The sequence below is a fragment of the Colletes latitarsis genome, chromosome 7 (assembly GCF_051014445.1).
Source record: "Colletes latitarsis isolate SP2378_abdomen chromosome 7, iyColLati1, whole genome shotgun sequence".
Classification (NCBI taxonomy): Eukaryota; Metazoa; Arthropoda; class Insecta; order Hymenoptera; family Colletidae; genus Colletes; species Colletes latitarsis.
Genome location: NC_135140.1, coordinates 12,321,685 through 12,347,026, shown reverse-complemented (window position 1 = coordinate 12,347,026; position 25,342 = coordinate 12,321,685). Strand labels below are relative to the sequence as shown.

At 30.6% G+C, this 25,342-nt stretch overlaps 6 protein-coding genes and 1 long non-coding RNA gene across 11 annotated transcripts; 4 read left to right on the top strand and 3 right to left on the bottom strand.

Moving 5' to 3' along the window:
* The first annotated feature begins 1,954 nt into the window (after positions 1–1,954).
* Positions 1,955–4,954, top strand: Morgue (modifier of rpr and grim, ubiquitously expressed). Its single transcript, XM_076767811.1, has 5 exons — positions 1,955–2,369; positions 2,741–2,866; positions 3,036–4,063; positions 4,222–4,393; positions 4,567–4,954. The coding sequence occupies exons 1-5, from the start codon at positions 2,223–2,225 to the stop codon at positions 4,681–4,683; spliced, it is 1,590 nt and encodes a 529-aa protein (XP_076623926.1). The 5' UTR covers positions 1,955–2,222; the 3' UTR covers positions 4,684–4,954.
* A 347-nt stretch (positions 4,955–5,301) lies between these two features.
* On the top strand, positions 5,302–7,583 carry Cnpyb (FGF signaling regulator protein canopy b). Its single transcript, XM_076768356.1, has 5 exons — positions 5,302–6,187; positions 6,751–6,877; positions 6,970–7,104; positions 7,172–7,336; positions 7,398–7,583. Exons 1-5 carry the CDS (start codon positions 6,082–6,084, stop codon positions 7,546–7,548), a joined length of 684 nt encoding a protein of 227 aa, XP_076624471.1. The 5' UTR covers positions 5,302–6,081; the 3' UTR covers positions 7,549–7,583.
* Positions 7,584–7,824: 241 nt separating this feature from the next.
* Positions 7,825–9,577, top strand: LOC143343504 (uncharacterized). Its single transcript, XM_076768472.1, has 2 exons — positions 7,825–8,607; positions 8,947–9,577. The coding sequence occupies exons 1-2, from the start codon at positions 8,075–8,077 to the stop codon at positions 9,575–9,577; spliced, it is 1,164 nt and encodes a 387-aa protein (XP_076624587.1). The 5' UTR covers positions 7,825–8,074.
* A 749-nt stretch (positions 9,578–10,326) lies between these two features.
* LOC143343448 (uncharacterized) lies at positions 10,327–17,005 on the bottom strand. 3 transcript variants are annotated; one of them, XR_013079966.1, is made up of 9 exons: positions 16,519–17,005; positions 15,819–16,350; positions 13,268–13,535; positions 12,893–13,090; positions 12,567–12,734; positions 12,302–12,494; positions 11,954–12,223; positions 11,654–11,789; positions 11,287–11,423 (listed from the first exon to the last, which is right to left on the bottom strand). XR_013079966.1 is itself a non-coding variant. In XM_076768354.1 (8 exons), exons 1-8 carry the CDS (start codon positions 16,639–16,641, stop codon positions 11,190–11,192), a joined length of 1,986 nt encoding a protein of 661 aa, XP_076624469.1. In that variant the 5' UTR covers positions 16,642–17,005; the 3' UTR covers positions 10,327–11,189. The 3 variants fall into 3 exon arrangements, 2 of the variants coding, with proteins under 2 accessions (XP_076624469.1, XP_076624470.1); XM_076768354.1 differs by lacking the exon at positions 11,654–11,789 and having other exon boundaries at positions 10,327–11,423; XM_076768355.1 differs by lacking the exon at positions 11,654–11,789 and having other exon boundaries at positions 10,327–11,423; positions 12,893–12,952.
* A 3,204-nt stretch (positions 17,006–20,209) lies between these two features.
* LOC143344173 (L-selectin) lies at positions 20,210–23,359 on the top strand. Its single transcript, XM_076769965.1, has 4 exons — positions 20,210–20,479; positions 21,812–21,991; positions 22,074–22,239; positions 22,362–23,359. The coding sequence occupies exons 1-4, from the start codon at positions 20,374–20,376 to the stop codon at positions 22,564–22,566; spliced, it is 657 nt and encodes a 218-aa protein (XP_076626080.1). The 5' UTR covers positions 20,210–20,373; the 3' UTR covers positions 22,567–23,359.
* On the bottom strand, positions 20,843–22,163 carry LOC143344175 (uncharacterized). Its single transcript, XR_013080079.1, has 3 exons — positions 22,088–22,163; positions 21,853–22,016; positions 20,843–21,402 (listed from the first exon to the last, which is right to left on the bottom strand). It is a non-coding gene; the product is annotated as an uncharacterized LOC143344175 (long non-coding RNA).
* A 2-nt stretch (positions 23,360–23,361) lies between the features above and the next one.
* Positions 23,362–24,714, bottom strand: LOC143344174 (peptidyl-prolyl cis-trans isomerase NIMA-interacting 4). Of its 3 annotated transcripts, none has more exons than XR_013080078.1 (4): positions 24,460–24,714; positions 24,110–24,229; positions 23,669–24,043; positions 23,362–23,589 (listed from the first exon to the last, which is right to left on the bottom strand). XR_013080078.1 is itself a non-coding variant. In XM_076769967.1 (4 exons), the coding sequence occupies exons 2-4, from the start codon at positions 24,559–24,561 to the stop codon at positions 23,885–23,887; spliced, it is 381 nt and encodes a 126-aa protein (XP_076626082.1). In that variant the 5' UTR covers positions 24,562–24,568; positions 24,612–24,649; the 3' UTR covers positions 23,362–23,884. The 3 variants fall into 3 exon arrangements, 2 of the variants coding, with proteins under 2 accessions (XP_076626082.1, XP_076626081.1); XM_076769967.1 differs by having other exon boundaries at positions 23,362–24,043; positions 24,460–24,568; positions 24,612–24,649; XM_076769966.1 differs by having other exon boundaries at positions 23,362–24,043.
* Between the last annotated feature and the right edge of the window lie 628 nt (positions 24,715–25,342).

Sequence of the window (25,342 nt, the reverse complement as noted above, 5' to 3'; positions counted from 1 at the left end):
ATCCTGAGTCGGGTCCTTTGGCTCCCGGCGGGTTGCAGTGGAGAAATGGAGACCAGTTTCAGGGGCGTGTATCTGTTCTCCTGTAGAAATCGAGTCATCAAGCGGAGTCAATTCGATCCCAAGATCTGCTACACGGTTCAGCATCGCGTCTTGTCGCGTCTCCCACAATTTAGATTCATCCCTCTTTTAAAATCCATTTTAAAGAAAATAATTATTTGGCATAATTCTATCTCTTTCCCTTCTATTTCTCTTTCTCTTTTCTATATTAGTTTCTAGGTCTGTAAAGGGGAGATCGATAGAACTTAAATTGGATAGATTCCATCTATCTCCCTTCGGGTCTCCGCTCGCAGCAACCTCCTCGTGGTGAGACCTGGTAATCGGTGTTACCCACAATGAAGAAGTTCTTCGTGGGTAACACCGAGCTAATGGCTGCGAATTTAAAACAATATAAACTTGATTTTTAATAAATTTGTTTGACGCTGTATGGAAATGTTGTCTGATACTTTTTTATAAGTATCGATGAGCTCTACTTCCAGAAAAAATTTCAATGAAATACGTTCACTATTGTAGAAGTTATGATCGTTTGAAAAATAACAGTTTTTCTGGGTGACAATGTCACTTTACGTGGTTAAAGTATAACTTTTCGAATATTCTTAGAATTTCTACATATTCTTCACCAAAATACGCGTTGTTTGCATTTTGAAACATTAAAATCCTCCAATCCGTTCAGAAGTTATAATGTTTTAAACATACAGAAATATTCGTTTGAAATTTCATGCGTATGTTTAAAACATTATAACTTCTGAACAGATTGGAGAATTTTAATGTTTCAAAATGCAAACAATGCGTATTTTGGTGAAGAATATGTAGAAAGTCTATTATGTATATCTATAAGTATTCCATTATTTCAATTAATGATTCTTTAATTTTATTTTGATGGACAATTCGTATATCAAAGTTGCATAGATGAAGAATTTAAATTTAAAATTAAAAATTTAAATATTGAATAAACATTCCTTGTTATAAAATTAATGAATTATTATTTGAAATAATAGAATACTTGGAAAATAAATCGTTTGCTAAGTATTCCATTATTTCAAATAATAATTCTTTAATATTATTTTGAATTAGTCATCATATCCATCAACTAGCGCCCCCCTCAGCCAATCAGCAGCCAGTTATGCTGCAGTAAGTTGTATAAAAACCCAGCCCCCTGGGGCGCTCGCGGGAGTTATCCCCCAACCACCAAGCAAGACGGACCGTGATGCCAGATGAAGAATTTAATTGAAGATTTCCATTCAATCGAGATTTCCGAAGATGGTCAAGAAGATGTTTCACGAGCAGTGGCCAAGGGACAACCCGGGTTTCTTTGAAGATGAAGAAAATCCCATCTTTGGGAACAACACCTAAAAATTGAACAACTCTTAAATTGTACGACTCAGAGCCTGAACACCTCTGTTTCGGAATAAGTCTGGAATAAAACTGAACATGCTATATCTGCCTATATATAGGCAAAAAATATATTTGACACAATTAAATTTTGAATAAACATCCCTTTTTATAACATTAAAGAATTATTATTTGAAATAATAGAATACTTGGAAAATAAATCGTTTGAAAATAGTTTATCAAATAGAACTATGAAAACTATTTTCAAACGTTTTATTTTCCAACTATTCTATTATTTCAAACAATAATTCTTTGGTTAGATGTATGTGCCTATACAGCTTGAAACGTATTAAATGCCTGGGTCGTCGAGATTCGAAATAGGATGCCGCAAAGATGGACTTTGGCTGTTCAAGAGCAAGAAGGACAGGCTTCCATTCACGTTCTTTATCGAATTCCCGAAGTTGCATGAGGTGCTGACCTAGCGTAACATGTGGCTCGTGCGGTAAGATATGTTCGTCGTTACTAATGTCGACGTCGATGCACTCAATTATGCCAGATCTGGCCACACTGTTTCTATCTGTACAAGTCTTTATACTCTGTGATCATACTGAATCGCATCAAATCGAATTGTGTAAATGTAATGTACGGGTTTGGTAGAATCGCAGATAATAATATTTATTAGTAATTTTGTTTGTGTATCGAGTAGTGACTACGTAAATGTCATTTCAACAGAATAGAAATACAAGCAATGATATTAAATCGCTTATATATAAATCAGTTGGATAACTTAACGTATCACCGTACAAGAGCGTAACATTTACTATAATACCAAAATGGCTGGTGACAAAGTAGTCGGTAGTTCTTCGTACGTGTCTGGAGAAAAGTCACACCAAATTGGTGCTTGTAACGTGAGTTTAAGTTTGGAGGACGAGTTTGTCGAATCCATTGAATATATTCCGTCTCCAGAATTTCAATTTTCGGTGAGTTAAATAAACCGCTGTTACGTTTCGATTGTTTACTAAATTAACAACATTAAACGTCGTAAATATGTGCGTTTGAAAATAAATTTCAATAATGTGGCTTGCAATTGTTCAAATATAAAATATTACGTAATTATATTACTTTTAAATTTTAACAGAAATATGTCACTTTTTATAAGTATAGTGCTTTTACAAATATATTTGAGATCTCTGTCATGTAATAGTATAACTCACTTAATTTTTAAGAAAACGTATGATGAATCTTATTTTCCATAAATAGATGTTAGCCAATTGACTCAAACATTGTACATTGGCTTCAAAAAACTTTAAAAAAATGCATTGAACACTAAGTAAATTATTTATTGTTTCAGACGGTGGCTTGTTGTTTCTGTAATGGATATTACGGACCATGTTTTGGGGAACCTGTTTGCCCAACATGTCATGCTTTTTTATTTCCTAACGATATTGGTCTTCTGCAAGTTCCCATCTTTAGCGAAGTAGGTTGTTTTATTATCATTATGTATTTAAATATGTATTAAGTTGTTCCATAAGTAATGCTGCTCCTTTATACATATAAAAAAGTAAAACATAAACTTTCAAATTTAAGTGTATGCGATGTTAGTTCCTCTGTATTAAATAAATAATTTGATTGAAATATTTGCACAGAAAACAGACGATGAAGATTCTGGAAACGACGAGCCAACTGAACTTTACTACAACCACGAAAGGAGAGCCAGTCAGCAACAACAAAATTCTCCACAAAATACAATCTCAAATGTATCAAACATATCCAATATCTCTAATCATAATTCCCATATACCTCCACGTATTCATTTGCAAAATGAAAATATTTCAGCAATACAAAATTATCAAAAAGTTCATCGTGTTATAAATACAAGTGGTTCTAAAAGTACGTCGGAATTGTCGCAAAATATGCACCTTTTTCATGATGTACATTCCAGTAAAATACAAGAAATAAGTAATGGAAACGACGATGTATACCATCAGAATCACGACGATAAAGCGTCGATGGTGAATTCTCAATATATGATGGAAGAAGTTATGCAGGCTCAAGAACTAGAAAACTATCAACACTGTCGCCAGTGGAATTATAAAGTTCGTGACGATTTAGGAGAGCCATCAAGATCGTACAGTTTATCCGAACGATTAGAAATATTAAAGAATTATAAACACATTGAACATGAAACTATTAATGAACCAGGATTAGTGGAACGGTTACCGCCAGAAGTTCTGCTGCTTGTTTTCTCACATTTGGATGATGTTAGTCTTTGGTCGGCTGCAAACGTTTGTCGCAGATGGTGCGGTTTATTATCCACGCATATAACGCCGCAACAATGGCAACAAAAAGTTAAATTACGATGGCCTTTATACAAGCCCATAGGATCTGTTAAGAACTGGTACAAAGTATACGATTTTTTGGCTTCTTCTGCACCTTGTAGAACGTGTTTAGCGCAAACATGTTTACGGTCACGGCCTTTAAGAATGGAAGAAAATTCGTGGAGAAAAAAACGATTGCACAGCGAACTCAAGAGTTTGAGAATAGACCCTCCTGAAGATATACAAGCGACGCCTTTAGATCAAATGTGCTGCTATTGGCAAGCTACGATAACTGGGCCTGTAGGAAGTCCATACGAAGGAGGCTTGTTTTATCTTTATGTACAAGTACCATGCAGGTATGACATTTTTTAAGACTCTTCACGAGGACAGATATGTTTCTAAAAGAAATAATGTATCATTTCTCGCGACGAAACTCTAAAATGCATTCTTTTGTATGTATAACATAATTATTTTGTTAGTATTTTTTGCTGATTTCTTCTTTAAACTTTTGCAGTTATCCTATGTATCCGCCGATAGTAAGATTTCTTACAAAAATACTTCACCCAAATGTATCTAGACACGGCGATGTTGGTATAGACTCGATCCACCATAATTGGTCATTAGCATTAACAATACCAAAGGTTTTAATCAGTGTGCAAAGCCTGCTTACGGATCCATATTGTCAGGTATATTGTATATATAACTTCTTACAATTATTATTATTTATTATTATCAACAAATCGTCTTCAAATGAATTATACAAACACTTGTTAATTACATTAATAAGATTATTTCTAATATAGCCATTAAGAAATAGAATTAAGTAATTATACTAATAATAAACGTATGTAATACATAGGTGTGCATGGAACCAGAATTGGGTGAAATGTATATGAACGATCGTGAAAGGTTTGATGAAATTGCCAGGGCATGGACATGGCGATATGCTATGCATGACGTTGTAACACCGCTATAAAGAATTTATTAATAAATTATTTAATATATATACACGTACTATTTCATTATCTTTTTAGTTAATATTTATCGAAAATGTGAGTTAAAAAGTTTTGTAATAGTAAATTAGTTTACTTACATTATACATAGACCAATATATTACAGTAAAATGTGTTATTATCATTTACAATATTCTTGCAATCTGATAGTTTTTTAATTAATACGGTAAGCGCGATTAGTTATTAAATATTTTAATGTTTTTTCTCAAATAAAAGCAATTTTACATTATACAATGTTATTTACAATTTTCATATGTTTTTGTAACGTTCGAGCAATTTTACAGATGTTTTAATAAATATTTTTTATGTAGATAAATACACTTTAATACGAGGAACCCCCTAAATGTATTTTAATTATATGTATATGCAAAATGTATCAAAATTATGCAACGTGCGGGTATACGGACTTGTATACCTATACTTTCTTTGGTATGTACTTTTTTGTTTTTTTTTACTTATTGTTGAGTGTATACATTTAAATATGAACCGGCACGTGCTGCCCTCTTGTAAGTGCGTGCTGGTATTTAAACTGTGTGGAAATTTTCTGTGTGCCAGTCTAGCATCGGTATTCGAAGAAAGCGTTAAGCGAATAATACGTTATACAAATAAACGTTCTTTATTACGTTCTGCATTTAAAATATTCGCAAAATTTATGAATCGAAGATTCTGGATAACTATTAAAATGTTATCCAGATCATAGAATGTTAAAGAAGGTCGACGAAAGAGAATAGAAAGAAAAGACAATAGTGTACGACAAAGCAAAGGGAACAGGGAACATATTCCCGCCATTTCGATAAATCGAACGATAGGGCATAGCTTGATTATTTAAATATAAATAAATTTAAATAAATTATTTTAAATTATGAACATTTAGAGTTTAATACCACAGTGTGGACTCTTGGCAATATTTAAGGGTATTTTTTATAAACATTCTATTCTTATTTAAGCAGTTGTCAGCAAACATTGGAAATGGGAATGTTTATAAAAGGTATTCTTGTTTACTTGCACGTTAAAGCAAATTAATTTACTTGCTCCTAACATCCAATACCAGACAAAATAAAAGAATCGATTAAATCTTTTCGTAAAATTTATCATGATTTTCGTAGAATTCGTAGAACAAGTTGCCGTATTTGATAAGCTTCAAGTACTTATTTACACTCTGTGTGCTTACACGAACACAGGAAGATTTCCACCGAGATTGCAAGTGTTTTCGTTTACGTTACATGACAAATTTGAATACATTTACAATAACAGAAATAAGAAAAGTGTAGATATGATTAAACGTAGGCTAGTAGGCACATAAATGTGAATAAATACATTCATTCATTCCTTAAAGTAATTAATAGAATTGCAATCTAGCAATGCACGCTTTGGTACGAACTTTATTAATGTATTTATTACTCGAGTGTTTTGTCATTGGTGGTCCAGAAGAAGAACAAGGTGTTAAATATGCAAATAAATGCGAAGGTAATTTTTACAAACACGATATCGAAATGTTAAATCGTTCGTTAAGTTTAGGCGTTTATCGTTTTGTAGTAATTTTCTTCCACTAACAATTGCCTGTCGTTATTGTCTTATATACCACTCGATGGACTTTATTTGTCTTTATCTGAGCTATTTTTGATATTATTGTTATGCGTTATTAAGGATAAAATTTTAGGTTAAAAATTATGGCGTAGAAAGTCAATCAAAATCAGAGTTAAGCAAAATGTGATCTGATTACATTTACCACGATACGATTACACGTAATCACAATGTAATTATACGATGCTTTAAATTAATTTAATTTTGTAACTTTAAGTATGGAATCTTCTGTAAATCTAATGTTAAAACACTTGAAGCTAAAAATTGACTCAAAAACTGGTTTCTCTAAAAAATCAGTTGAATTCTTCGAATCTTAATTTAAAAGGTTACCAGAGGCTTATGCAGAAGTAAACAATGATAGACAATATAAAATGTTGTACAAAACTTATTGGATGACCTAATGTTTTTATAATGTACTTTGATAATATTGTTACTTTATGTTACAGTTTGCAAAGTTGTTGCCACGGAATTGGAGGCCAGATTAGACGAAACTGGGAAAACACATACTGTTCTAGAAATTGGGTATTCTGTTGAAGATGTGTCCCCTAAGAAAAAGAAGGAATATAAAAAATCGTAATGGACAAATGAATTTTTAAAAATTATAGTATACAGTGTAGTTGAAAGATTTGATAATTTGTTTAACAGTTTTTCGTTTTCATTTTCAGAGAATTACGTTTAGTGGAAAGTATGGAAAACCTTTGTGAACGGATATTGGAATATAATATTCACAAGGAGCGCACGGACAGTACAAGGTTTGCTAAAGGAATGAGTCAAACGTTTAAAGCCCTCCATACACTCGTGTAAGATAATATTTATGGAGCAAAAATCAATTAATTGACAATTACTCATATTATTCTGTATTTATAGGGACAGAGGTGTAAAAGTTGAGTTAGGAATCCCGTATGAATTATGGGACAAACCATCTGTAGAAATAACAACTTTAAAAACGCAATGTGAAAATCTACTTGAAAATCATGAATCCGACATTGAAGACTGGTATCATAAACATCAAGGACAGATTCCTTTAATTAGGTATTATTGCAACTTTTTATTAATTGAATTTAACGCAATTACATAATTTTTGTGTTATTAGATATTTGTGTTCTGAGAGAGCATTAAAGGAGGGAGATGATTCTTGCCTTAAAGATAAAGATGACGATAATAAAGAAACAAAGGAGAAAGAAAAAAGAAAAAAAAAGGAAAATATAATGGAAAATGCGAAAAATGTGAAGGAAGAATTATGAATCATTAGACAGATTTTTATAACCATAATTTTTTTTACAAAACAAGCTCATAACATACCTCTGTTATGAATTTATTTACGTCTTTGTATCTAGTCTACAAATAATAAACATTCCGCGAACTGTTTGCCATAATTACTGTACTCTTAACGATTTTATATCTACTAAAAATTGTTTGACACTTCCTTGTAATGACAATAACTTGAAAGTAGTCATACAGCAACAAAACAATTAACATGTTATGTCTTTACTACAGAAAATATGTCAGTATGTATTTTATTCTTGCTATTAATATCTTTGAATGAATATAAAGGTATGCTACTCGGAGGTAAAAGAGCACATGACAGCCAGTTTCCATGGTTGTTACAATTTCAAACTATAACGCCATGCGGTGGAGTACTTCTTTCGTCAGATTGGGTTTTAACTGCAGCACAATGCGTACAGGACAAAAGAAATGTATGCTATTTTCTATCTCTGGTATTAAAGGAAGTATATTAAAAGTTAAATCTTAATTTTAATACAGTCCATTATGTTGTTTGCTACTGGGCTAAATGGAACCGGGTCTAAACAGACGATATCTATAAAAGCTACTTACATATACCCTCGTTACGAAGCTTACTCCATTCTTCCCGATCGAAGTCATAATATAGCCCTTTTGAAACTTATTAAACCATTCGACACGTGTAATAATAAAATAATTCTACCGAATGTTATATCTGTCAGTTACGACAATAATTACACAACATGCCTGATATTTGGCTGGCAAAGTTACGTTTCACCATCTTCAAAAGTTTTTGCCAAACCGATTCTGTACAATGAAGTGATTCTCAATTCCTGGAAATTATGCACGTATATGTTAAAGACAAATGTAAATTACACAAATGTATTTTGTACGATGGTTGAGTTTAAGGATGAAATAAAAGCCTGTGCTGGTAATCCTGGTTCTCCAGTTATATGCGAAAATCAGTATCACGAAATAGCTGTAGTTGGAATTGCATCCTGGACAAGCTTTTCTTTAGAGTGTGGAGATCTTCCAACATATCTTGATCTTGGTGCATTTAGGTATAATATCATAAGTTATAGTTGTATGTATAAAGTATGAGGATACTTTCCTATACACTGTGACATTAAATGTTAAACATTAACTGCATTTTTGTAATGCAGCACAATGTATAAAAGTGTATTCTTCAATTGCTGGTCAAGAAATTAGTATTTGGGTATTACAAAATTTCCACTTTTAGTTTTTATCATAGAAAAACTGGAGCAAATATTTTCAATTTCATTTTTGTAATTAGAACCATAACAGGAACTAAAATTTATTGCTTACATAAGGAATATATATTTGCTGTTGATCAGTGTATTAATTAGCAATTAAATTTAAGTATATAACTTTTATTTAAGGATGTGGTTACACAACTTAATATTCAGCAACAAGGAAACAGAAGACGAGGAAGGCAATAAAAAAACAAGCGGAAAAAATTATAAATTTAGAGACAACATTGACATACCTAATAGTTCACAGAATAACAATCTTTTACAAATAAATTATTGGTCGGAAGATATATCCGTAGAAAGTACCAACAAATCTCGCTTTCGGGATAAATTATATCTACCAATTTTAGATGATTTTAACAATACAAATGTATCTTTCTCGCATGGTTATCACGATATACCTTACACGAATATATTAAAAGAGCCAAGTAATAATATTTACAGATACGAAGAGATTGGTACAACAAAAAATTTGGAAAATGAGAATTACATTGTAGATGGTTCAAATAAGCATGAAAGACTCAGCTATCAAAATAAATCATTATTGTGTGATAGTAAAAATTTTGATCAAGCTATAACAGAAATCAACAAAGATGAATCTACAGAATTAAATTATTTTGAATTTTTATTGCCTTTCAATTACGAAGATATAACAGCTTCCTATTCTAGTGTTATTACATATTCTAAAAATGAATGTTTCTTGTTTTATATTTTACTATTTCTTTGGTACTATTATTTACATATAATGTTTTATCTTTGAACGAATACATATATTGTATAAAACACATATTACATAGAATACATGATATTTTGCATTATACAAGTATATTATTTTCTATATGGCGGAGGAATCCATTTCTTTTTACCGCGTAATTCTCTTAATCGTTGTTTTTCCTCAATAAAGTCTTTACGTTCATTCCTGAATAAGCCATAATTTCTGAGCTAATACGAGTGGCGTATTTACTGCTCACTTTTGCAAGATCTAGGTATTTGTTCATTTTAAAATATTTAGAAATATTTCTTCGTTCTCTTAAGAGTGTATTTTAAGGGAAGAAAAAGAAAAGTTAAGGTTATGAAAGTGGGTAGTTGGAATTTGAAATTTATTAGAGTTCGAATTTTAATCAATAATAATTGCCCTATAATAAATAAACGTATTCTATTCTATTTAGTATGAAATTCATTTTTGACACAAATCTCAACAGTCAACGAGTCAATCGATGTAATCCAAAAGCTCAACTTTCGTACGACGTCGTAAAATATTCAGTCACGTATATTGCCGTTTCATAATTCTTTATAATTACTCCAAATATTAATCGAATCTAATTGACATCTTCAATCATTTGTCTATACATTTTTTCAAGTAATTAATTATAAACTAAGGAGGTATACGATAAACATGTTTCCCGCCATTTCGATTAATCGATCCGCCTAGCTTAATTGACTAATTACTCTTTTTTTGTGATTAAATTATGAGCTTTTCGAATTTAATAATATAGTATAAATCTTCGGTAATATTCAAGGATACTTTTTATAACAGTAATTTGTAAATAATTATTTACAGAGTAACATGTAATAAATTATATTTACAGTCCATTAGCATTGATTGTATTAAAGAAATACTTTAAATGAATTTTATTAGAATCATTCATCCACGAGTCCCTTCAAATACAACCAAATTTATTTAAAACGTTTTCTGGTACAACCAATAGACAATGAGTCATTTTAAATATATTATAATACTTCGTATCGACTCATCTTGTATAGTATACATATGAAAACAAACGTTTTGTACGCTTTGGGCCGAATTGGAATAAATATTGTTTATCTGCATTTAATTTATTTTTAATTTCTATTAATCATTACTATTATTCACATTATAAATTGTAATAAAAAAAAGGCGAAAAAGCATATACCAGACACCGCGGTCAGAATATTAATTGGAACTTTTTTTTACAACGTTCTTTTTATAGAACTGTGTTATATCGCCCCTATGAATTATTGTTACCATTTGTTGAAATCGATTCAATAAACTATTACCATAGTTAGGGTAAAAAAATGCAATATCTATTAAAAAAAACAAAAGTGATCTTGAAAATTCTTTTGTACATTTATCTACAAGTAAATCGTTTTCGCTATGTAATGTTATTTTTAAATGCATGACAATTTCCATCGCTGAATGTATATTATTTAAACGACTTAAATGATTAAAATTATCGTTTCATTTTGTTCGTACCAAATTTCCTGCCGGGGTAAGAGAATCGTAAACATTTAAAAAATGTTTGCATATTTGTTACCCGGGCAATTGAAGATTGTATACATTTGCTTAAATTTATTTGTATAACAGAATTTTATCTTATCTACGTCGAAGGAAATCATTCTCTGTATGTAACATTGGAAATGTTATAAAAGTTATACGGTAAATTGGGTGGTACAAAATTTTGCAAAGTTGCTGGCATCGCGTTAAAGTATGTTGCATTTCTTTCTCGAAACACGGTATCTTGAATAGTACTGGACACGTCGGGTTGGAAATTTTGAATTGCCGTAGTCGGTATAGTTTGCACAACAATCGGTTGAGTTGTCGACGTATGCGACACAGTTTGTATTGCCTGCAGACATTTTAAATGTGGAAAATACAATATAGACAGAAAATCATTAAATATCATAATCGAATTTAAGCTGAAAATTGTAATTGTACTAGGTGTCCAATCAGAAACAGCGGAATAAAATATCTGTTATCTTAGCAATATAACATAAACTTAAATAATGACTGTTAAGTGTTCAAATTGATATTTCTAGAAGCGATTGCAAAATTTAAATCGGCGTTTAAAATACATACCACTAAAAGGATTATCTTTTAGACATATTTCACTTGTAAAGATTTTCAAACATAGGCTACAAACGTAGGTTTTTAAAAATCTACGGTTCCATACAAAAACATGAAAGTGACCTTCGTATCACGATGGCATCTCCACCTAAAAAAGTTATTTCAACAAAGTCACTTCCCCCTTGGCAACATAAGATACGGCAAAGAAAAACTATATTGTATCTTACTGAATTACGGAAATATTTGATTACACTGATTATAATTGGACACCATGTACAAAGTATAATATTCGATAAAACAATAACATCTTACTTGGACTGTTGACGATTCCGTATGAGATATAGAAAGAGGATCTTCCGATGTACTTGACTGGATTGTTTGCGATTGTTCTGATTGTTGTTGCTGTTGATGTAACTGTTGCTGCGATTCCGATTGTTGAGATTGCGATAAATGTTTTGTATGCGATGTATTAATTCCGTGTCTACGTTTCATATGTTTATTATAATTTGGCCAATTCGTAAAATGGTGTTGACATTCCAGGCAACTGTACGGGCGTTCGCCAGTATGTTGTCTTCTATGTGTCTGAAATTAAACTTCATAGTTAGACCTATATTATAGTTTATATAGTAGTCATAAAACAAACTATTCATTTTAACTTACAGTTAATATCCCTTTAAAACGAAAGCATTTGCCACAAAATTCGCACGTGAATGGCATTGCTCCAGTGTGTATTCTATGATGCTCCCTTAGCGTACCTTTCTCTCGAAAAGTTCTTCCACAAACAGCACACTGATGCGGCTTAGCTCCGGTGTGAACTGTTTCGTGTTTCTTTAATTGCAGTGGCGTTTTAAAGCTATAAATTACCCTCGTTACTTTAATATATGCATACGTAAAATATAAATATTATATTTTTGTATAAACATACGCTTTTGAACACTGAGAGCAACTGTACGGTTTGTCCGCAGAGTGAGTTAAGAAATGAGCTTCTAGATTCCCTTTCTGAATGAAACTTTTACCGCACTGATCGCACGTAAAATTTCTAACGCCAGAATGGATGCGTTTATGCGTGACTAAATTCGGCTTTGTTGAAAATCTGAAACAACTCTTTCTGTTATTCGAATATATGGTTAATGTGAAAGATTCTGTTTTTTTTTCTTTTTAAATCAAATTTAATACAAATTTTTACTCCAATATTTATCGCCTAGCGTATATAGTGTAAATTAAATAAAAATAATACATATAATGCTATACCTTTTGTCGCATTGATCGCATGGAAATCTATTCTTCATTGTATCCGGTAAGTGACATCGGCTATGGATATATAAAGCACTTTGTTGCCTAAATGCTTTTCCACAAGTTTGGCATACATGAGGCCGTTCTTCACTATGAATTGCTTTGTGAGAATCTAATACTTTTTTATGTACAAATGATTTCCCACAATCTTCGCAACTAAGTATATATATACATATATATATATGCACACATACATACATACATATATGCATACATACATGCGTGAACGTGTGTGTATGCGCTCGTATATATTTATATATGAAAATGTATTATTAAAAGCACTATACAGAATAGTAAGTAATATAATATTAATAGTAAAGAAATTATATTTACCTGAATTTTGCCTTATTTTTATGTCGTTTGACATGCGTAAGAAAACCGTAATATTTATCATAAACTTTACAGCACAATACACACATGTACTTCGCTTGTTGATTATGAACACTTTCGTGGTGTTCTTCTAATCCTTCTAAACTTGGTAATTTATCATTACAATCTGTGCAAAGCCAAGGATACCTATCTAAATTCTCTCCTCTTTTATGTCCAAATTTTAACGTATCTGTTGTATGTGCTTCTATAATTTCTAAATCTGAATCTGTACCTGTATTGAAAATGTTATGCTCTAAATAACTGTACTATTATTTAACATAACATATATATTAAATGAATTTATATATCGTGTCCATAAATAAAATCTCTGCTATGAAAGCAATGTAATAAATTTGAAATTTTATATTCAAACACATTGAAATTCTACTTGATGTGCATATACAGGGTGTTCGGCCACCCCTGGGAAAAATTTTAATGGGAGATTCTAGAGGTCAGAATAAGACGAAAATCAAGAATACCAATTTGTTGATCGAGGCTTCGTTAAAAAGTTATTAAAAATTAAATTAAAAAATTTCAAATCGTTCTGGAAAAATTATTTTCGGTTGCGGGGGTCAATTATAATCATTTTCAGTGAATAGACATACTCCCGAAATCTTACCCATTTTCGAGAAAAAAATTCAGTATTGGCGGAACTTTAAACGTTAATAACTTCTTAACGAAGCCACCATCAACAAATTGGTATTCTTGATTTTCGTCTTATTTTGGCCTCTAGAATCTCCCATTAAAATTTTTCCCAGGCGTGGCCGAACACCCTGTATGTATAATAGATATTCCAAAACCACGGAATAAGCCGACTCAGGAAAATCCCTCGTGCTTGACAATAACAATCTCTTTACCATTTTGCAATCCGAGGTTTCATTTTTAAAATAAAAATATAAGAAATGAGGTCTAACTTCTACTGCGTTACCCTAAATGTTTAAATCCGCAATAGGATGTGTACGTAATCACGTACAAAGAAATATTCTACCGTCAACGCTAAGTATTTTCTAACATTTTTGAGACTTATAATGCATATTTTTAATAGTATTGGCAGTGTTACACATACCAAAGTCACACACTTCTTTCTCTATTACAAATTTAAAAACGGATTACAGTTTGTGAAATACCGATTAACGCCAAAATAACAATTTTAACAAATCGTTACAAGATTAAACTTTCCTTGACAAACCAAAACCAACTTCTAAATTTGGATTTTAATAAAGTGATTTAATAAACAAAGCATTAATACTATATGGCCAATGTAATCCTAATATTAATGTTGATGTATGAACGTACGTTTTAGATACAGGCACAGCATACAAAGAAATATCATGAAGTGTGTTCTTCAATCTGTGAACAAAAATCCAGAAAACAGCAATTAAAGAAAAGAATAAATTATTGGTGTACCACATTCTATTGTACATTGAATTCTACAAAAATGAAGAGAAGTACCGATACTACGCTGCTTTTTTACCACGCGCGAATATTATAATTTTGAAATACATTGGAGACAAAAATCATTTTATATAAAGCTACATAGAATATTTTGGAAACAATAATAGAAGCATTGTACGGTTTGATTGCCGGCCACTTAAAATTAAAAAAAGAAAAATATACATTGGACATCTCGAAAATGTATTATATTACTTACTGTACATAGTACAATGTGGATTTGTATCCACACGCGTTTCACATATGATTTTATGTTCTCTAGCTCCTGACATTCGATCGGCGTGCGTCAGAAGTTGGGCCTCAAAATTCTGATTGCTTTTTACATCAGAAAAGAAACTTTGGATCACAAAATAGTAGACTTTATTATTTCTTTAGGCATTAAGTATTTGTTTCAACTTGTCTTATGATTTTGAAATACAACTAGTATTTCTCTCCGATTAAAAATAGAAGAAAAATTGAATGTCTTTGTGTGACTTAACTTCGTACAAATTTGTTTTGTTTAAAAATGCAATTCTTTTTACAAAGAAACAAGTTTCATAATTCCCCAATCGCGTTTTGACTATTAAAATTAACAAAGACGTATACTTCACGATATTTTCAACGCGTCGTTTTAATATTATACAATTTTAAACGAAAATAATAAGTATCTGCACAAAATTTTCATGAATAACTGAATTTATAGTTCACGTTTTTGGTGTGGTTTAAGCACGCAATAAATAAGAATACATTCAATGTTATATAAAAAATTTAAATAAACATTTTATCTATCTTTAATAACAAAGAGATGCAGAATTGTATTTGCAAGAAAATTAGACCGTGACATTCAAATTTTATTAATTTCTTTTTTCTATTTAGTAATCAAATAAATGCACTGAAAAAATATGGTATGTTTTGAAAATAATATGCATAGCAAAGAAAATGTATAGTAATGTTAGTACTGAACAGAAAGTAATTTAATTATAATAGTCTTCCATTCAATGTACCATAGTTTCCAATGTAACACTCTTTATGATCATAACATCAGTTATGCATTCAATTTTAAATTAATCAGTTATATTTTTACCTGTCATATAATTATCTGGAATTTTAACATTAGTTTTTACATTCATATTATTATGTTCTTTTTCTAAATCAGAATTTATATATATGTTTGGATCTTCTATTTTTGGATTTTGATTTTTTCGTTTCAAACGTTTCCTAGTTTGTTTAAGAGGTGTTTTCTTCATTTGTATTTTACACTTTTTCTGTTTCATGGTATCTTGCGATTCCTTAGCTTCATATTTTTGATGATTACTATTTTTATTCTCTTCGATAAAGTAGTTACACGGAACATTAGATTCTTGAATGTAGTTATTTGCTAAATGACATTCAACAATTCCTTCTGTAACTTCTTCTTCTTCTTTTGGAAATGCAACTGTCTTTTGAATATAGTTTATATTTGTTTCTAACGACTGTGATTGCGATTTGGAATCTATAAGTAATTGCCTTAGAGACGTTTGTGCTTGGTTGGTTTTCTCAAAAAATTCGTTGCATTGATTCAACAGTATGCAACAGTCTATACAAACTGTAAGTGGTAATCCGTCAGTTATTAATACCTGCAAACAGATTTTCGATCTAATAAATCGATAATAAAAAAAGAATAATACCACTGATTTATTTGAGATTAAAAAAGAAATCGTAATAATCAAAATTTTAAGAATTTTTTAACGCACGACCAACGAATACGGTAAAAATTAAATTATGGGAAAGAAACGTGTTTTTACCTGAATCTGCAAACATTTAGCTATTTTCGCTTCTATAGCTAACTTTTGCCCTTCGGCATCATAAATTCCAATAAAATTTTCTTTGGTCTCGGCACAGAGCCGGCATAATTCCGGCTCCGTCATTATTCACACATAAAATCTGAGTATACGTATCGCGGAACAGTACATTGTCACAGAAATTGTTGATCTAATCGCATCATCTCACAATTACACTACGAAGTGTAGTAAATAAAAAATTGGTACAGACGCCAAACAAGATAGCGGACATGTTGTTCCTTTAGACAAGAAAAATATAAACTACATTTCAATGCACCTACGAATAATTCTTTAAATTTCCGTTTGTCTCGTTACATTTATCGATAACGATGTTAGATTCTTAACGAACAATTAGCGCCACACTTCTCATTGCTTTCCATTATGTCATAACCGAATAAAAGCACGCATTTATCTTACTAAAATTGTTTGGAAAAATATACTAATACGTAAACGCATGTTTGTGGCGCCCTGGGGGATTTTTAGATCGCATGCGAGAGTATGAACATGGAGACCTTGATTCTTACCGTTTAAGGGGAAAATCACTAACGTCGGTTAACCCCTAGATAAAGTTGTGTACGTTATTCAAATAACGTCTAACGCTGACCTCTTGCGATCTCCTAATAGTCTGCTAAAATTGTAAATCAAGTAAAGCGTTGCCGATTACGAAATGTAAGAACCAGCAAAAATGCATCGTCTTATTCTTTGTATGCAAACACGTAAACATGTCAACTTTTAAACAAACCACAATAACTTTTTTAAATTTGTCCCCTAAAAGTAGGAATTTAGGAACAAAGAAATATGTAATACACAGATGCATGTATAGTGTGGGAATTATGGACTTCTTGGCGCGGACGATAGAATGCGTTTGAATTGTTCGATCGTTTCGATCGACTGGTCGATTTTCGAGTTTCGAAACGTTTGATAATTTTGTATAAATGGTACGATATTATTGAAGGAATAACTATAATAGAAGGATTATATGAATAAGTAATACGCAAAGTGTCTCGTTATGTTGTCATACCACCACAAGCTATTATTTACAATAAAAATATTTCTAGAAATAACATTTATTTATTAGAGAATCCACAAACTTACAATACGTAACCTGATCCGAACGTGATCCGGGAACTTTATAACGTGTACTTCCGTAAACAAAATTTTATCGACGATTCTGTTGATTGCAATACTTTCTTTCCTTATAGAACATTAATCACCGTTCATCAACAAACTCCACCGCAAAACTGCCAAGACTCGAGAGTCATTGCACGGCTAGCATCGAAGAAAGCTGCAATAATATGGGTGATTCGCCAATAATTACAAAATAAAGTTTTTTCAAAATATAACAAAAGGTAACAGAGCAATTTAATATTAAATCTTTAAATAAGATAATAATTTGGTAATTTAAATTCTTTATTTTCCAAAAGTCTTTAATTTACGTTGTGTAGAAATGATGTTACTATTCGTGTTTGATTATTATTTATATTTTTTACACGGTCATTTAGTAAAATATTTTAAGCTAAGTAATCCGAATTTGCTCCAATATTAAATCTGTTAATCTACATAAAATATTTCTTTGATTTTCAGATCACGAACATCGAAAATTTTAATTATTATCGTTTATTATAGCTTTCATTATTGCATATAGTATATGCAATAATAAATGGATCAACACTCTACAGTCAACATTCTTGATGTTTTCACCGCCATTTTGCGTGCAACTCAATTATTTCTAATATTTGCCCTCATTATATGTACACGTGGCTATTTAAATAGCGCTTTCTATTATTTTAGAAATGTAGAAAATACGTTTTGGTGGGAATTGCTATAGTTTCATTAAAACTTTCATTATTCATACACAGGAAAATAAATTTTATAAATAGGTCGAACGGTTTCTGTTATTTGAAGGTCAGGAAGGGGTGGATGAACAGATTCCTTCGGTTTTCCTTCCGCTTCCATGCGTTTCCACTTTCACCACGAATTTTGTCATGACAAACATTCATTCGAGGTTTTACATTCAAAAATTGTACGTACTTTCTTCGTAATATTTTCGATATATTTTAGACGTCCTCTAATAGTTAATTTTGTAATACATTGTCAATTTTTGCTATCGATATACGAATGTTCGAAGAATTGTTTTCAAAGTACATTAATTTAACGCTAAAACTACCAAGGGAATAAAAATGATTTGTTATTTGTTATAATGGTTACCCAAAACGTGAAGTACATATAATGTTTTGAAATTTTACCAATGGATATAGATGATTAATTTTATAAAGAAGTTTTAAAGATGGGTAATTTTTACCCTTTACAACATTTAGATAAACTTTTGACTTCGTTGGAAATTCAGGAGTTTATCGTAAAATTTCTCTTTAGTTTAAATACTTTATTGGAAAACTAAATATGTATAAAAATATCTCGGGTTTAGTCTAAAGCGATTCGTGTCTTAGAAAGCTTATCTCTCGTTTAAATTTTCAAATTAATTCATCGATATGTTTATGATTGGAAGAAATCGTATTCGTCCAATCGTTGTGGTTTACTTTTTGGGTTTCCAGGTCACCTACATCACCTTTTAAAATTATTATGTCTAACGGTACCCGAAACGTTCTCCATTACCGATGCAAAAGTATTTTGGAAATATGATTTTTACATAATAAAATGAAACTTACGTTATCGAATTTTATTTAAATAGTTTCGAAGTTGTTCGAGATCGTATGTTCGTTAATGATTTAAAACTTGCGTTGGCCAGTAGTTTTGTTCGTATTTATTACAATATTATGTTTTGTTGTATCGTTGGGGCACGGTGAAAAACTAAAGATGAAATTAAACTGAATAAAAAAAGACTATTTTTAATTGATGGTATTTATCGAACAAGTTGGTAATAAGCAACTATAAAATAATATGGAATAGCTTATCTATTCATTTTTCAGTGCCCCGATAATAAGACGCGGAATTGTAAAACTTTATTAGTTAATACAAAGTAATTATTTTGTAAATTACATATACGCAAAAATAGTGGATAATAACGCGGTTACGTTTTTTCGTCAACAAAAGACTCTATGTTATGATTAGTTGTAAATATCGTTGAAAGTATACTGCCCAAAGATAAATATACGAAGCAGAAGAAGAAGGTAAGCACTGAACGAAACGGAGCACACGAAATTATTCGAGTGTTCCTCGAAAATGCTTGTACATCGTAAAAGTACTGACACGATGTCCTCGTTGTAATATACATATATATAGGGATGCTTCTGAAGAAAGCGCCTCAGTTCCCTGGAGAACGTCTTTAGGTGAGCACCGTTGATTCGATGTCGCGTAATATATACGATCCTGGCGTGCTTTCTAGTAATCTTATATTAATACCTCAGTAACGGAAAATCTTCAAAGAAAAAAAGAAAAGATTTAAGACGTTACATTATCGTGCACCTTTTAGAAAAAAAAGAAGAAAATAATTCGTTCTGTATATATAGAATATTTAGATTCTACGACTGTAGATCGTAATTAACATTTAATTACAAACGTGAATATACTGATAATGACTTACAAATAAGACTAATCATAACTATGTTAAACAAACTAAATAATAAACCGAGTTTAAATGTGTAGGAGTAATTACAAACACAAAAATTGAAGTTCTACAGATACAAGTTATTAATTACCTGTAAATAGAAAGTTTGAAATATTTTAAAGTTATTTCTTCAGAATCATACTAACAGAAAAATATATATGTACATAAAATTATAAAAATTAAAAATAATAACTAATATAAAATATACATAATATTTTTAGATTTCATAAAAAAAAAAAAAATAATTAAGAGACATGTTGCAATTGGCTATCCTTGGTACACTCTTTACCATGTCAATGGCACAATTCCAATCCACTGGAAGAATTTTGGAACCACCAGTTCCTGCCCTGTGTGCGCAAAGTAAGTAATATAACTATAAAAATAAGTTTGATAAAAGTATTTTGAATAGTCATAACATATCCACAATAATAATTTCATTTATTTCACTAGCATAGAATTATCATTTAAGTTTTTTTGAACTGTTTTCTATGAAACTAACACATTGAGTATAATAATTTTTGTACATATAGTCCAATAGACAAGAACATTTTACAAACAGTGTAAGATACATTTCTTTAAACAAAATATTTTATAAATACATCTCTTTAAATCTAACAACTATCTATTCAATACATTCTTTTATTTTTTGTACTTAAAACTATGTAAAAAATATAGCTTTCACAATAAAAACTTGAAGACAAAGATAAAAGGCATTAAGTTCAATGTTTTACAGGCTTAAAATTACTTTATCAATACTAGAATAATTAATAAGTATCATTTATTAACATTTGACAGTATTAAGAACAATAAACCATTATTCAATGAAAATTATTGTTGAATACAAATTTTACTGTTTCAATGTTCTTTGTCTTTAAACATTTGTGTCAACGTTATTATAAATGTAATCGTTTCTTTGACAATTCCTAACAAGCAAGACTTGCAAAACAATATGATTACAACCTACAAAATAGTGAACTTAACACTTTTTATCACCACTTGCTAATCTAGAAAGTAAAACATGATGAAGATTCCGTTCAACTGCAGAACATTAAAATAAATAAAATTACCTTACTCGTCATAGAAACATACCGGTAAACCATAAGCATAACATAAACGTTGCCTCTATTCTGGATAGTTTCAAAAAAAAACCTAACACCTTAGGTGGGACACCCTGTATATGCTGTATAAACTGTGACAAACTTTCTTCTTATCTCTTCGAGAAAGTCGTTTGTATAATTAACATACATCGTACGATGCCAATGCCCAAGCCGTGACTGTAATATCTAAAATTACAAGCGACACTGAATTAGTAACTTTCACTTTGAAAGAAACGAATCTTTGTCACGATCGAGAGTAAAATATAGACGAAGGAAGATTTGAAATATCGAAATATTTTGACGGAAGTAATTAATTGTATAAAATAGAAATTACAATGTATTTTTCAAAAACTAATATAGTCGTATGATTTTATAAATATACATTTGTACAAGTTTCGAATAAAAATTAAAAAGTTCTTAAAATGATAAAATATTATTTTAAATCTTAGTTATTTCGATTATTGTGAAACTACAAGTTACACGAATTCAATAGTTACAATAAATGGAGAATTTAGCTACGGTAATGTGTATTTAAATGATTTTTTAAAAAATATTATAGCAAGATAAATTGAATTTATAAATTGTAATATTTTAGGAATTATTCACGAACGCTTTAATGGTAAGGGTTACTATTACTCGTGGGCTGATCCAAGAACGAATGGACAAGAGATCGATTGGTTGGCGGGAAGAAATTTTTGTAGACAAAGATGTATGGATCTCGTATCTTTGGAAACTTCGGCAGAAAATGAGTTCATCAAAAGCCGTATTGTTCAAAGTACTAATATAATCCATGATATTTTCTGTAATTTAAAAGCACAAAATTCTAGGGATGTACAAACTCTGATTTCGATTTCTAGATAAAGTGAAATACATTTGGACATCTGGTCGTCTTTGTGATTTCAAAGGTTGTGATAGACCCGATCTTCAACCTCTTCATGTTAACGGCTGGTTCTGGACTGCCGAATTACAGAAACTTGCGCCAACTACCGATCGATCTCAGAATGACTGGTCCGAAAGTGGCGGGTAAATTTAATTCGATTTATTTTATATTTGATATCGAATGAAACGCTTAAAAAATACGAATCGATGACTACGTTACATAAAATCTCTGTAATATTTGAAATTAAAAATAATGTCTCTTTCAGTATTGGAAAACCTCAGCCCGATAATCGTGAAGCCATTCAACAAGGAGGCGCCCCAGAAAACTGTTTAGCAGTGCTTAATCAATTTTATAACGACGGAGTAAACTGGCACGATGTCGCTTGTCACCATAAAAAACCATGGGTGTGTGAGGAGAATGACTCTCTATTAAAATACGTTCACTTTACCAATCCAAATATTCGTATCTAACATAAATACAATATACAAAAGAAACTAGTGGTAATAATTTAATTACAAATTGAATGATTCTATTTGATAAATGAATACCAAATTTTTTGTTTACTTAAAGTCTCTTACAAACATTCTTTATAATTTTACTATAATAGTATATCTTTTAGCTTTATAAAATCAGTAGAATGTTTCATTTTCTACGAATATCGGGCAAGCTGTAGAAGCATATTTATTTCTTAAATAATATATTCCAGACAACTGACTGAACAGAACTTAGACATAATGTGGTCAAATGTGTTCCATGAAGTAGTATTTGTTTTCAAACAAATGTATTTCTTTATCCCCTCGTTCTTCCTATGTTGAATTTCATACATGTAATGTAGATAAATAGATTGTTGGCTGTTTTGAGTTTCAAGACTTGGATAATCCAAGTTTCTTTGTATCTCTTCAAAGACAATTAATTGTTTTTGTTATCTTTATGCAGGTGTTGCATTTTTGTATTGTCCTTACCCCTTGGCAACTCAGTGTTTGCTTTTCATTCTTCAATATGTGCTCTTAATTTCCTAATATTCTTTCTAGATGTAATGGTAAGAGATATTGAATGTAATTGTCTTTGTTCTGGTCGTTTCCAGATCCCTTTCCTACCATTTCTTTTTCCAATTTTTATTTTACTTTGACAATGTCCTATATCATCCGCCATTTTCTTCTGTCAATAAAAAATATCATTCGCCGTGTTTTATTTATACTCGATTTAGAATATTCGGAGATTATAATGTTTATGTTATAAGAATATCTTTATGATTATAAAGATAACTTTATTTATGTCAAATTACAATTTATATGTTGTGAATGATAATAAATAAATTATTTATGTTTCTTCTTACAAATTTTGTTTATTTTGATAATGTAGGAAAATTTACCTTCTTTACCTTTCATTTTGTATTTATATTTTAATACTACTATGTTAAAATAAGTAGCGAAGAAATGCAAATAATTTTTCATTTATTATACAGTATATAATATTTATCATCTGCCACATTACTGTAACATTATTTATTACATTTTCACAAATACAAAGGAAGAATAATATAAGATGTATAATGTATAGTATATTATGTACCTGTCCAGTTCAAATAGTATTTGCCATAAACATATCAGAATTAACATTTACAGTCACATATATTCAGTAACAATCAGTTACATATAAAGTTACAGTCTTTATAGGCTTGACAGAGCATGAAGCACAGTTTATAAACACGAACATGCTTTTTATATAGAAATTGTTCCCAATTCTTCAGCATTATTCATATTATATACTTATAAAATGATAAGCTATTTACTTTTTACCTTCCACCATTATAATATGATAACCAAATTTTGTTTTAACTGGTGGATCTGTATAAATTGGAGAACTAAGTGAAGAAACAGGTAATGCAAATGCAGCATCTTGAAATGGACCAACCATCGAACCTCTTGTCATCCATCCAAGATCACCCTTAAATAGTCATTAAACCAATTAAACCTTAAAGAAAATTATATATTATATATCAAATACATTTACCCCAGATCGTGCTTTGTCCTCGCTATATGTAGCAGCAATTTCATTGAACTTTTGTCCAGCTTTTAACTTCTCCATAGCTTCCAAAATTTTTGATTGTTTTTCGCATAATATATGTCTAACCTTTACGATCAAATAATGAAATAAGATGACAGAAAGAAGTAAATGATTGAATACTATTCCATTTAGTAGAATCAGGAATGGGTACTTTATTGTTGGTAGGAAATTTGATATTCTATGATAATTCTTTTAAAAAACATTCTCTTATATTTTGCATCATTAAACAAATCTCAGAATATAAAACAAAGAATTTTGTTAGAACAAGAATATGTGTAGTTTACACTTTTACATACTTTTACAGAATTTCCTCCTTTTTTTTCTTCTTTTCTACTAGTGCCTTCCGCATTTTTAGATTTATTCGCCTTTGAAGTATTTTGACTTTTTTTTGGTGGCATGATTAGACTTTAGCAATGTTATTATACTAATGAGGGTATATTAAACTCACCTAAAACATCTTTTTGTAACTATTTATATTTATTATACTGTTTACAAATAGCATGTAAGTACAATCAATGACAATAATTTATGTCACGTAAGGAGAAATTCACCAGTTGTTATCAACTGCAGGCAGCAGCTACCTTCTCTTCTATTTAACAAGTTTGTAGTTGTTGCTGGATTAATACGCATGATGGCGTTATTGGTATATAAAAAAATCTTTACGTTGTTTAGTATGTACGTAGACCTGGGTATCTTCGTTCTTTTTTTTTGTATCCGCGGTTTCTACCTGACCATCCCTATTCCTTTTCGAAATTCTAATTTTGCGCGAAATAGGAGCTCCCGCGCGCAATAGAAGCTTCCACACGCTGCACACCTAATTCGCGAGCGTTGCTGGGTACAGTGAGGGTCCCTCTCTACTTTAGTGACTATCTCCTGTAATAGTGAATATATTTCAATGAAACTTTTTTCTGAAATAGGGCTCATGGGTACCTAAAAAAAAGTAGTAGACAACTTTTCTATAGGGCGTGAAACAAAATCAAAAACGAATTTTTAAGAAAAATCGATTGGATGATTTTAATGTTTCAAAATGGAAACAATGCGTATTTTGGTAAGGAATATTTAGAACTTCTAAGAATATTGGAAAAGTTGTTCCTTAACCCTGTAAAGTTAGAAGAACCTTATAAAAAGTTGAGCGAAGTACCGAGCTCATGTGCATACTTGTTTGTTTTCCCCACCCCC